Source organism: Eurypyga helias, unplaced genomic scaffold (genome assembly GCF_000690775.1).
Source record: "Eurypyga helias isolate BGI_N326 unplaced genomic scaffold, ASM69077v1 scaffold9916, whole genome shotgun sequence".
NCBI lineage: Eukaryota > Metazoa > Chordata > Aves > Eurypygiformes > Eurypygidae > Eurypyga > Eurypyga helias.
The window spans coordinates 70,284-83,661 of NW_010254688.1; the positions used below are offsets into that span (position 1 = coordinate 70,284).

Here is a 13,378-nt window from a genome sequence, read left to right on the forward strand (position 1 = left end):
ATCTTTAAGGTCCTTTCCAACCCAAACCATTCTGTGATTCTATGATTCTATGATTTAACCCAGGCTGGATATAAGACATCCCTGTCATTACTAGCATCTTCTGCTCCTCCCTCTGCACTAGCCTTTTGAATTTCCTTTAGCATTTTATTATTATTGCCATCAGCTTGATACTACATTTACCTCTCGATCTGCTGATTTTCTATTATGGCTATTCAGTGGTACATTTTGCTACAGCTTGCATATTCATGTAATTTGGTTGTTTGCGTTCTCTTGTTCATGGCAATTCTTCTCTGCAGGGATGACCTATTCTGTCATTGCTAAGCAGTTTGTATCCTGGTATTACAATGTTCCAGTGATTTTCTTCCTTCCACTAAGTTTCCAAGTTGTCTGTTTTAACAATATCTCTTGCTTAAATAGGGTGTTACATATTTACAGCTTTTGGTATTTCCTAACAAAATGTACCAGCCTCTAGCTTCTCCTTTTTCCACCCAAAAAAGGATATAGCTTTCTTTTTTTCTTCTTTTTGTTTTTACTTTTAAAATTGTTATTCCCCAGAAAAGGAGCCAAATTCATCCGTGTGCTTTTTCACGTTTCTCAGCTTTCCTTTGCCTGTGCTGAAGATTTTTCCAACGGCATTTATTTCCCATTTCCCGTTCCCTCACACAAACACAGAAACAATGACGAAACCAGGTGAGAAAGAATCCCATGTTTTACTTCGCAAAGCTACAGGACCAAAGTATGTATATTACAATTTCCAGTTTGCATTTGGAAATACATTTTACTTGTTTCATAGGTCAGACTGTTGGAATGGGAAGCAATCCTTGTGGAGGAGAGATATATTTTAGCAAACATTGTGTGCACTTCTATTCTGCTTTGGATTTTCCTTTAATGTTGGTATTTTCCAAAGCTGAGGAACATGTGAACAAGTCTGCATTTGTTGCTGATTGCTGGGCATTCTACTTCTACTGTTTTTCTCTATAGATTAAGAGTATTCCTTGCATACGTGAGATTTATACAATTGGTTTAATTTCTTTTTTCCCTTAGTCTCTTACAGCTGTTTTTTAACAAATGCAATAAACACAAAAAGAAAGGTCTGGCTGTTTCGGAAGGGAGAGGGGAGGGAAGGATATAGCTAAATGACAAATACGTTTTTTGATTGAATTACTTATGAAAAAAATTACTCCCCTTTTCTCACCTCTCCCTTAACAATTGTGTATTGTTGTTTATACTCCATATCAGAAAAAAGAATGACAATGCCTAGGCATTCATAGTTCAGATTCCAGTTTCTTCAGTTTCCTGAGTGTATTGAATCTCCACAGAGGCCATCCTCTTCCCATGAAGAAACAAGACAAAACAAACAAAAACATATTTATCCAAATAACTTTAGGGACAGCACATTTCGTAGCTCCATAATGGGAATCTGGGCTGAAAAATGAGAAGACATTCCAATATATCGAAATCCAAGGCCAGCATGTGGGGTTCTTGGTGCCTATCTTGTCCTAAAAATAAAGTTATTTTTAAGCATTAGAGGAAGAAAGAAAAAACAAACAATGCCACCAGGGATCAGCCTCAGTCATCCTCATGCATCTGTACTCATTGGCAGTGAGGCCTGCAGCTGAGCATCTCTTCACTATGCACATAACACCTGACATCAAAAAGCAAATGCACAACATGACCTCAGTCATTCTCATGCATCTGTACTCATCTTATTGGCAGTGAGGCCTACAGCTGAGCATCTCTTCACTATGCACATAACAACTGACATCAAAAAGCAAATGCACAACATGACAAAATATCCTTAGTCAGTCCCAACCCCCCAGTCATGCACTCAGTGTGTTGATGATGGACAAAACATGGGAAGGAGTCATGGAAGGCAATATAACCATGTCAGGCATGAAGCTAGGGTAAAGACTCAGCTTTCCAGAAAATAGTCCAGTTCCTCAGCAACTAGATATTTGTCCTACTTCTGTTATCCCTCCATTATCTGTAGCCAGTCTCCCATCAGCAATATTTGGGCACAGACATTTCATTTGATCACAGATATTTCTCTTAGATAATGTCTAGGTTGCAGGCAGGATTCAGTTCCTGAACCATAAGCATCTGATATAATTTGAGAGACTCAAGGCATTCAGAACATCCCCATACAGATCGCAAATATGACGTAGTGTTCACGGCAGAGTTGTCCTTCGCAGCATTGACAGCTGGAATCACTTCATCTATGTCCCTTCCTTGGATGAGGTGAATCACTCCGCATGCTCCATCTAACTAGACCTCCGTTAGGTCTGGAAACCGATACCCTGCTTTCAAGTGGACACCAACTTGTAGGTATCTTAATCTGACAGGAGCCAAGGAAGGTTATGTCAGCTGGTCAAATGTTGGTGGCATATTCTAGGATTTCACCAACAGTTAGATGAGTTCAAGCAACATAGCTCAATTCACTTGCCCAAACCTCAGCACCTAGAGCCACTTGAGATGTCCTAAAGTACCCTGCCTCTCTGCCAACTGCCAGAAAGCAGTAGTCTGCCATGGGCTCTTCATCCCATCTGTGACTCCGTGGATATACGAGACACCTGGAGCATCCCAAACAACACCATGAACCTTCACATGGGACACCAAATTGAACCACTACAGACTGTTCCTCCGGCTGAACTGCTCTACTACTTGAGCTTATTACTTGAGAGGAGTAGGTATCTGAACAACTTTGACAACATCCAACTTGCTCCCAAAGGTGTTCTTTCCAGGCATTTTGGGCTGTTTGATCAGCTACCATGAACAGATATGCACCCAAGAGATAGAACATGAGATGAGGTTGGCTCTGCTCATCACATATTCAGTCACAAGGCAAGGGTGTGTATTGCCTGCACAGGGGGTCCACGTAGGCCACTGCACATATCCCACAGCCCTGCTCTACACTGTAGTGGTCATTGGACCACAAGTGGGGTATAGTGCTTTCTAGCTATGTGAGAAAGCTTAATGTGTCCTGCTGCCCATGTCTTTCCTGCAAAGTAGCCAAACTGGGAGTGTTTTCTTCAGCAATGTCTACTATGGAGGAAGAACAGTTGTTTATAATCCTGCAGAAAGCTTGGCTGGAGGGCACTGAAAAAAACAGTGGACGAGTAACTAATTGAAGATGTAATTGATTACTCTGTGTTATAAATAGTACATAGCACCTGGGGACAAGCCAGTAGAGAGGCTGTATATAAAAAAGTCAATAAAGAGTAGTCACAACAACTGTGCTCAGAAAATAAAGAGAAAAGGAAAGAGACAGTTCAGTTCTTATATTTGGATACAGCTCTAGATTTCCTCCAGCATATGGGAATTGCCAAGAAACATGAGCCACAGCTTTATTTTGGAACTCAGATCCTGATTGCCACTGAGTTCAAATCCAGTGTTTTGGGATTTGTTTGTTAGATGCTCTGTGGCAAAAGGCCATCACCATTTCAAGGATAAAGACTGCATTTGTTTTTCCCTAAACATGCCAATAGCAACACAGCAGGGAACAGAAGGTGCCACCCCTGAATGATGCCCATCATGGCTTATTGGCAAATCATTGGTTCTCTGTGAGTCAGGAGCTCTCAGCTTCCTTTTCAGACCCATCATAAGCAAAGCCACTCTTGCTGGCTACTCTGCTGTAGCTCCCATCCATGTGCCAGCTTTCCAGCTTACCACTGCTCACTCGTCTTCGATGGTTGATGTCACTTTAGGCGACTGGAAAGACTTTTGGCATCAGAATGGGAATTTCCCATGGTGGTGGGTTTAAAATAGGATTAAGGATTGAAAACATCTCTAAACAATGAGTAAGGATCACAGTAGCTGTGGGATTACCCACTATGTCTGTGTGACAGTCCAGATCTTTGGAATGGAAAATTGAGAGCCAGTGTTGGAAAACTGAGTGTATGTTCAGAGAACATAATGCCTCTAAGAAAGAAAACTGAACCATAAGAAGAAAAGAAACCAAATAATTTTTTTTTAGCCAGTCTACATTTTGTTCAATTATGTCTTAGAACAGAAGTCCCAAAAACCTGGATGTGACTCCTACTTAACTCCCTCCCTGGGGTGTCAACGAACATGATCAAGTCACCAAACAACAGACAGGTCTTGGTGGGCTGGGATAATGCCAGCTCCAAAAGCAAAACAAAGCCAGGCCTGGTCAGGACCAAGCAGAAAAATAAACCAGAGCAGGAGAAAAAAAAAACAAACCCTAAAACACCCAGAACAAATCTGAAAGAAGCCACTGCTTTTAGCAGTTTATCAGTTACTTTCCAGAGTTGGTTAACTCTCAGGTCTGACCATGCCCAAGAGCCGAACAGAGATAATTAATGGTGAATTCTAGCTGAAAACATCAGGCACCTTTTCCAGGAATACCAAAAGAAACAATGACCAGGAAATACGGGAAATAATGTTCAGCTCACTTGGAATGGTGAGACAGAGATACCCTTAATGGTGCTGTGGTTTGGAGAACACTACTGAATAAAGCCAGAAGATGTGCTGGACAAAGCTCATGCCTTTTCCTGGAAAACCAACCTATTTGCCAGGAGATATTGGGAGCCAGATTTATGGAGGGTCAATAATTATCCTCCTAGTGTAGGTTCATCAACATAAGCATGCATTACTCCTTCTTATCTACTACTCCTTGTATTGTTTGTCCACTCTTTCTCTAGTCAGCTCAGTTCTTTCTCCTTGTCTTTTTAGAAGTCTAGGAGCAGGGACTTGTAAAGGGACTGAAAAATATGCATCCCTTGAAGTTTCCAGTCAATCATAAAGGAATGAGCACTTGTTCATGGGAAATCAAACCCTTTTAGGATATATTATGCTGGAATTCTAAAATAAAGGTGTATAGATTTGCTGGTAAATTGCAGAATGGTTATCAATTTTCTGTGCACTTGACATGATGAAAATAACATTTTAATCATTCTTGTCCTGCTTCCTTGTACAGGATGCTGAAAATATTAACTCTCTTTGATCAGTCACATATTCTTCAAGTGTATCTCAAATACCAAAACCAAGGTAACAGGATATGCAAGGGGTAGAGAAGAGACTCACCTGGTGTTTAGTTAGCCAGGATATGTTTCACAAAAGCTGGAAATAACAGAAAGAGAATGGTATTTTATCAATTTCTTTTCACTAAAGTCAGTAACATCCTGGGTATTTCAATTTGTTTTTTATTTAAATTGACTCTTCTTGCTGCCTCTGATGCAATGAAGACCACACCACTTTGTAAACCAGATTCCAGATACCAGGTACTAAATGCTTTGTAAGCCCCTAAGATAATATATGTACAGTGCAGCATAGCCAGCAGTCTAGGTAGCCAGTGGAAATGAACATGCACATCAGTCATTCCGTAGCTTGTTTAATCCCTTACTCCTGGCTGCCATATGGAACTGACTTTCCAAAATATACATCCATGAGAAACTCTGGGTCCTCATCTTGCAAGACTTTCAAGACTTCAGCATATTTGTACTAAGTCAAAGGGCAGCGAAGGTGCTTCTGGAGTGAACATCCAGAATCTCCAGAAGGTCATCAAGTCAGGGATTGTGACTATACTGCTATAGTGAACTCAAGTTTCCAAACAAACAAAGTATTTCAAAGTCAAATTAAGCTTCTGTTTCAAAAAGTTTTGGGTTCCATTTTTCTGCATTTCAAACAACATTAATTATAGATAATTTTGCAATTCAAAAGGAAAAGGAAAAATATGTTTTGCAGTAAGGAAATATTTTTTCCTTCCTAATAATCCCCTCACGCTATGAAAGTCTCTGAATTCATCATAAGTTAATGAGTCATTTGGGTAGGCAAAATCCACAGATTTCTACCAATAAACTTCTCATAAGAAACATTTCCTGGAGCTCAAATCACTGGAATAGCATTTGTAAGTAGAAGGAGACCACCAACCTGAATTTTTCATAAAAGGCTCAGTGAATGACAGAACAGCTAAATCACCAAAATGACAGAATCATCAGACACCAGATAACCTTAAGAAGGACTCAGCTGTGTACAATAACATGTTCATGATTTCTACTAGAATATTGTGATTTTATTGAACAGCCTGAAGCATGTAGGCTTGCAAGATGCAGGAGAGAAACATGGTCGACTTACTCGACCAGATCCTTTTATTCTGGCTTTCTACAATAGAAATGGAATAAAAGGAAAGTCTTTGGAAGGTCTTGTGGTATTCTTAAGACACTAAAAAGGATGAAAAGAATAAGGGTTTTTTTGCTGAGTTTTTGAAGGAAAATTTAGTGATTTTCTGTAAGAAAGTCTCAAAAGGGATGTGTATCTCTTTTTGAGAGGACAAGGAACAGTGAGAGCAGCTGTAAAAAATAATGTAATTTTATTTTTTTAATTAAAAACAAACAAATTAAGAATATACAGCCCCACCATCTGAAAAGGCTATGCTCATCCACCTATGGAAAATACAAGTAACCTTCAAAAGATAGGGTATATCAGACGAATTATGGAATCTGAATCGGTCTAAAATTTGGAAAAACACACACCCTGATCTCAGGGATTCAGATCTTCCACAGGTTTAAACTTTCTCATGATAACTGCAACAAAGCCTTCAAGCACCTGAACACTGCCCAGACCAGAATGCTCACACCTACCTTCATAGTTGATACAGCCATTGGCATCTTCCTGACCAGCCATTAGCTTATCAACTTCCTCTTCAGTCAACCTCTCACCTGGGTGAAAAGCAAAATGCCTGCTCAGTACCTGGGCCTTTTTTAAGGAATTTACAAAGCACAGTTCACAGAACTAAAGAGCACAAAAGAGAGTGAGATAGAAGACGGGGGGATGCACTCTTCTGTTTAATTTGTGGTGCTGACTGCTAGGAAAGCTACTTTTGTACTTGCAAACTGAGAAAATTTGATCTGAAAACCAAAAAAGACAGAATAAATATGGAAACCCACATGATACCATGTTCACATACTCATTCTTCTAAGAATAAGCTTTCTCTAAGTGCCAAATCTCAGCGGATTTGGTCACTTTTAACCAACTCCTTATTAAGCAAATTCTTAGTAAAGTCACCATCTAGTTTGTCTCTGAGTTTGAGGTTCAGAAAGATTTTAAGATCAAACTTAGTATCTCTGATTTGGATCAGTGATCTATTGCATTTAATTTAATTACCTAAATATTAGGCACCTATATGCCTGTAAGGCTTCATTCTGGTTAAGCAGAGATCAACCCAATCCATCTCCTTATTCTGATATTAGGCACTGGTTTCAGGATGAGATCAAATAAGTTCCAGAAGTGTAAGAAAGAAATTGGGGGGTGATTTCAGCTGAAATCATAGAAATGAAAATAAAACAAAATGCACTGAGGATGCCCTGCTATTCGTGTCTTGCCTCTTGCCCATCACTGAGTTTTGGCACACAGGAAAAAGTTCTCAGCTGTGAAACTGAAAATTCAACTCATATTTTGAAAATTGAGCAGAAAAATATGCTAATTTACAGAATATATGGCTGTGTCTAGGATTTGACCAGTATTTAGAGAAGCTACTCTAAACAGAACTGTTAATTCTCAAGATTGAAATACTTCCTATTCGTGCTTAAAAATCAGACATTGCTGCATTATTGTTACTGGAAATAGAAGGGTAAGTACAAAATAATTTCTTTCAATACTGTGAAGCTCACAAAACTGCCCACAGTGGTTTCTGTGTCCCACGTTTGGGCAACAATTCTGACTGTGTGAAGCTTTTTTGTCATTGCTGAATTTGGTCCCCAAACTGATCCCATAGCATCAGTGATAAAAATGAAAATAGCATCGCTTTTTTTTTTTATTCCCTGTGTCATTAACAGAGATGGATGTGTCATTGAATGAAAACCCCTGGGCATAAAAAGTTTGGCTTTTTCAGGTCAAACCCCATCATTGGAATCCTTTGGTCTAAACCAAAACACTTTTTAAAAGGCTCAACCCTTTTTTATGAGTGGACAAATGCTAGTAGAAAAAGATGATCTTTAGAAATGCTGAGTGGATCCAGATAATGACATATCAGAGCCTTCTAATCCAAACTGGAAACCTGTCATTAGGTAAATGCCAAATTTTCTATCCTGCACTCATTCTGTTGTCATAAGTCTTTGTGAAAAACTAGGCTTCTGAAGTCAATATTTGGGAGGACAGAGAGATATTGATCCTTCCTTTAAAAACAGGGACTTTCCATTTCACAGACCCTTCTGTTAAGAGATGACTGATAAAAAAGTGCTTAATCTTAAAATTTTTTCTGGAAGATACAGAGAAAGGGAGACAAATATTGAAGGAATAAATGGGGTTACCAATGTTTGCATAATTTGATGGTCATAAAATATAGTATTTATTGGAGAAATAAAATACTAGAGGAAGGAAGGAAGGAAGGAAGACAAATATTTGAGCTGTAGGTCAGTGACTTTTAGCTTCAAAATTAAAGAAGTATTTTTAGTCTTCATAACTGAGGACCATGTGATGAATCTGCATGAGGAAAGGTTTGCTTTACCCAATGTAGCCAAAACGTGGCGGAGTTCAGCCCCCATCACTGTTCCATTTCCCTCCTTGTCAAACACGCGCAGACCCTCCACGAAGTCCTCATAGGTGCCTGTGTCTTTCGTCTTGGCAATATGCTGGAGCATGGGCAGGAAGGTCTCAAAGTCGATCATCTTGGAGTTCATGTCTACAAAGACACAGATGGAAATGAAAGTTTTGGTGGATTTTGGGAGAGTTGGGGATTAACCATGGACCATCCACCATGGGTAGGTGATGAGGGTAGAACTGTGGCAATAAATGCCAGCTAAAGGGGAGAAAAGGATATAGAAATATCATAAGTACAGCTGGAAGAATGGATAGTGAGTGGGGAATAGGTCTGGCAAGGAGGTAAATATGAGTTTTTGATGGATGGGTGGGTGGGTGGGTGGATGGATGGATGGATGGATGGATGGATGGACAGATAGATAGTCAAATAGATATCTCCAAGTATCTGACATAAATATCAACCTGTTAGGCTCCCAAGGTTGTTTCATGCAGCATAAAAGTATGAAACTAAGCAGAAGACAGTAAGAGAAGCTTATTCCCAATACAAACCCAGCATTGCTTTGAAGCCCTATAATACAGACATGCTTTAAATATTACTGGGAGAGGAACTTCAGTGCAAATATTCAGGACCAGGGCTGTGTATCACATTTCCTGATTCTTTGACTTTCGGAAGCATTAGAGGACATTTTGTTTCCATATACCTCCTTGTCCTACCTGCCACTGAGTCATTGCCATATCCTGACACATCATAGTTGTTGAATGAGAGCCTAATCTTCAGTTCCACCTCAGTGAAAGGAAAGAACAGAGAAGTAATCTAGAAAATGCCTGCATGCAGATATGGTCTGAGAGAGATTTCTTTTGTTCTGAAGAGATATACAGTGTATGGTGAATGTTGAAGAGAGATATGACTGCAGTCATTATAAATCTTCTAACACATACTTTGTGGAACAAGCTGTGTCCTCACAATCAGTCTATCCTTTTATTTCTTTGGATGTCTTCAAAATGTCTGCGTTTTTGTAAACACATGTGAATGCCTGTCATCAAAGTAATTTTAAAAGGCAGAAACTTGTCATTGTAAAACACATTGACGCACAGGGCCATTAAATTAATTCATTCTCCTAAATCTGAGACAATTATATTGACTGCAAGATCACTTTTTTTCCTTGTTTACTTTTCTGCTAGTGATTTGCAGAGGCGTTCCATATCCCTTGTTATTTCACAATTAATCTTTCCATCAGAAAATGGAGTCTTCATCTGCTTCACGAATAATTCTTGGAGTGATCTTTTTCAAAACCAACATAGAGGACACCAACCTTCTGGTTTGGGTCTGCCAAGCACTTTCATGACCTCAGCTTGGGTTGGATTCTGCCCCAAAGCTCTCAAGACATCTCCACATTGTGCGTATGTGATTTTCATCTCAGATTTAGGAGTCCGGTCAAAGAGTGAGAATGCTTCTTTAAATTCTGGAAGACAAAAAGATAAAAAAAAATGCATGCCATGCTTCCTCAGATAAAGCCAAGTCAAGCCTAGACCTTACCCCTAACTAACTCTGCCTGACCCTTTTATTTTGCAGTTTGGGAACAAGTCTGATGAGCTTTGTTGTTGCTGTTATATTCAGTGTTTGTTTTCCTCTTCCCCTGCATTTTCCGGTTCAATCAGGGAATGGAATCAGAGAGGTCAAATGCTCTTCTCATGGTATTTCCATCTCAGCTAACATTGGGAAGTACAGAAATCCTTATAGAAATGGTTGACCTTGAGAGCTTTCCAGCTCATCAGGAGCACTCAGGATGGTGCAGAAGTCGAGCAGTTCTACCCGTTGGCTAACTGGATATTGTATTCAGCATTATACAGAGAGCACTGACACAGCCCACGGACATATAGGAGCACCTCTGTTAGCAGATGACAGGATATGCAATGATTACCTTCTGTAATTCTCACACAGCAAAGAGTCTATTGGTGAGGGAGGGTGAAGGCATATGGAAAACCTTATCAGCTGTATTTAATGGTGTTAAGGAGTTAAGGAGTAGATACAGAAGAATCCTCTGAGTTTTTTTTTTTCTAACACCCAATTTGGATCTGGAGCAGTAAGGTTTGGTATGCCACCAGCTACCAATAGCAGGCCAGGTCTCATGTGTAGCAGTGCAATTATTCCCTCCAGTGGCTTCACATCTGCCTGCTTTCCCCTGTGCACACATGCAGAGCCCTTCCCCTTGTTAGACAGCCAGCTTCCCTCTACTACATCCTTGTGAACATAACCTCAGGTCTTCTCTTTACTTCTGGCTAAAGAGAGAGTCCTTTACCACTGCAAGCAGCAGTATCTTGACATGAGCATTGCTATGGGGAGGGTTTGTGTTCTACCACTAACTACATGTAGATGTTGTACTTAGAGACATGGTCTAGTGGTGGTGGCAGTGTTGGGTTAACGGTTAGACTTGATGATCTTAAAGGTCTTTTCCAACCAAAATGATTCTGTGATTCCAATTAATGGGGTCAGTGCAGTATCCCAGGGGAGATTTCCCCAGACACACTAGTTAGGTTCTCCTCTCCCAGCTGGAGTTGCAGACGTATTGCAGAGACAGAGGAGCATCTCGGGGTGCAAGCAACAGTAGGTTGTTATCCTTTACTGAGCACACTGCATAGTGCACGATCTGTGAGTAATCACAAATATCCCTTTGTCTTTAAAGTTGTGAATCCCTGAATCTGACCCTTGTCCTGCTGTTGCTCTTCTCTATAGGTTTCCCTCCCATTCTCCACGAACAGGGAGGTTCTTTTTTCCCCTATATCCTGATTCATGCAACCATTCAGCCATGCACTCAGCATGCCAGATTTTCTCAATCCTTCTTTTCTCAGTTCCTTTTCCTCCTCATTATTCCACCTCCCCCTTTTGTCTTTCTTCTCTCTTGTTTATTTCCTGCTCTCCTTCCTTCTTCTCTTGTTGCTGGGTTTGCCTTCTCCTTCCTCCCTGCCTTTTCATTTTTATCATTCCACTCATACCTAACTCGTTTCCTTCTTCACCCAACAATTTCAAACAATGATGCATTTTCTCATTTTGGGCTACTTAATGTCCCCCTTGTTTTCTTCTTTGCATTCTCCTCTTTGCTCTCTCTCTCCTGGATCTTTGCCTCCTGTGTCACCAGCCAGAGCCCAGAGCCCATTGCCCGACCTTACTCCAGCAGAGGGCAATAGTGGATTTTCATGGGCTCTTTCCTGACATGGGAAAGGGGCCAGAGACCCACTCCCAGCTCAGTCCTTTCCTGGGGGTCTCAGCACTGAGATGTATGAGAAATATACCACTTCACTGAGCTACTCATCCATCTGCCACTTACCTAATCCCTGAGACCAATTGCCTGAGCATCTTTCACACCACCTCCTAAAGGTTCACGATTCATCATAGTTACTGACAGCTCACTCAATTTTTTTTTTTTTTTTTTAAATTTATAATCAGATGTAACCGCCTCTCACCAGAGCATTGGGCTGTGGGTTTGGAAACCCCATTTTGTCAATATACAGAAGCAGCTTTCTTCTTCTTTTTTTTTTTTTTAATTTGAATTTGCATATGCTGACTTAATGCAAGTTTCCATCAAAGCAAGGAAACCATCATAGCTATAGTCTTCTTTGTCCTCCTGCTAGACATTAAACCACTGGCAGGAGCAGTGTATATTTTCATATGCCTAATTGCTACCTATCTTCTCATTTTGAATAGCTCATATTCTTCTATTTTCAGCAATTTAGGGGGCTGAAGAGGCCAGAAATCCAGTTTCATAAATACACATTGCCACAATGAACGAATTTCACTTGCAGTTGTTGCAGGAGGGAAGTAAAGATGGGTGTGCTACACATGGCTTCACCCACAGACTATTTTTCTTCTTGTGAGAATAACATTCTGAGGGCTAATATAACAACAAATCCTTGCAGGGAAGTAAGTATGGTTCAAGAAAGTCTTTTTCCTTAGTGGAAGGTTCAGAGTATCCTAGAAGATAGAGATGGAAAAGACCTTGACATGCTGTGTTGTCTGTTTCTCCTCAACCAATTCAGAGTCAGCTGCCAGAAAACCAGTTGGGTCAATGGTGATAGATTGATGGACAGTAATATCTAACACATAGGATGGACATCTTATTGATCTAGTTTTAGCTGACAAATAGGGAAGCATCTAGTCTCATTGAGAAATGTAGGTCCTCATCTGATCAACAGAGAGAGAGAGAGGTGATCATTACACATTAGAGGTCTATTTAAAAAAAAAAAAAAACACACAAAACCAAACAAAACCACATATAAAGGTATGACAGGTGAACCTCACCTCCTGCTGACTTCCCAAAAGAGGAAATTTTACAAAATAAACAATGCAGCACAGAGATGAAAATGAACCCAGAGCAAAACAAGATCAACTGAGACCCAGAAGAAAAGGGGAGCTGGCAGTCTCTGAAGAAGAAAACAAATCAAGACGACATATTAATCTAGAGCTCCTGTGAATCCCAACTCTCAAGTCATGCCAACAGCCAGTATAACAGCTATAAATCATTGAAAGTGGTGCTTGCTTTCTAAGCTGTGCTTTTAACACAAAATGAAACAGTCTCAAGCACTGGAATACTGATTGTCCACTTTCTTAAACTGGCTGCACAATTCTTGGCAAGGTTTTGACATGTGCAAACTAGTACAAATGACAGTGTGTGCCAGGAACAATCCAAGGACAACTGTGGATGATGACACAGATAGAATTCTACACCTGAAGCATCTAAACTCTACCTAGGAGTAAATCTCTACCTAGCATCCTAGCATCTAGCAATCTGCCTGCCTATTCCTCTATGAACCTTCCAAAGGTCAGGAAGAGGAGAGGAGAGGAGAGGAGAGGAGAGGAGAGGAGAGGAGAGGACAGGACAAGACG

At 40.3% G+C, this 13,378-nt stretch overlaps 1 protein-coding gene across 1 annotated transcript in view; it reads right to left on the bottom strand.

The window, feature by feature from the left end:
- Positions 1-691: 691 nt before the first annotated feature.
- MYL3 (myosin, light chain 3, alkali; ventricular, skeletal, slow) overlaps positions 692-13,378 on the bottom strand; it is a gene marked incomplete at its 5' end in the record, with an annotated part of 14,367 nt that continues 1,680 nt past the window's right edge. Inside the window, 5 exons of the mRNA XM_010153093.1 lie at positions 692-1,499; positions 5,044-5,079; positions 6,600-6,677; positions 8,465-8,638; positions 9,810-9,959. Coding sequence (XP_010151395.1) covers positions 5,051-5,079; positions 6,600-6,677; positions 8,465-8,638; positions 9,810-9,959 — 431 coding nt within the window. The remainder of the gene's footprint in view (positions 1,500-5,043; positions 5,080-6,599; positions 6,678-8,464; positions 8,639-9,809; positions 9,960-13,378) is intronic.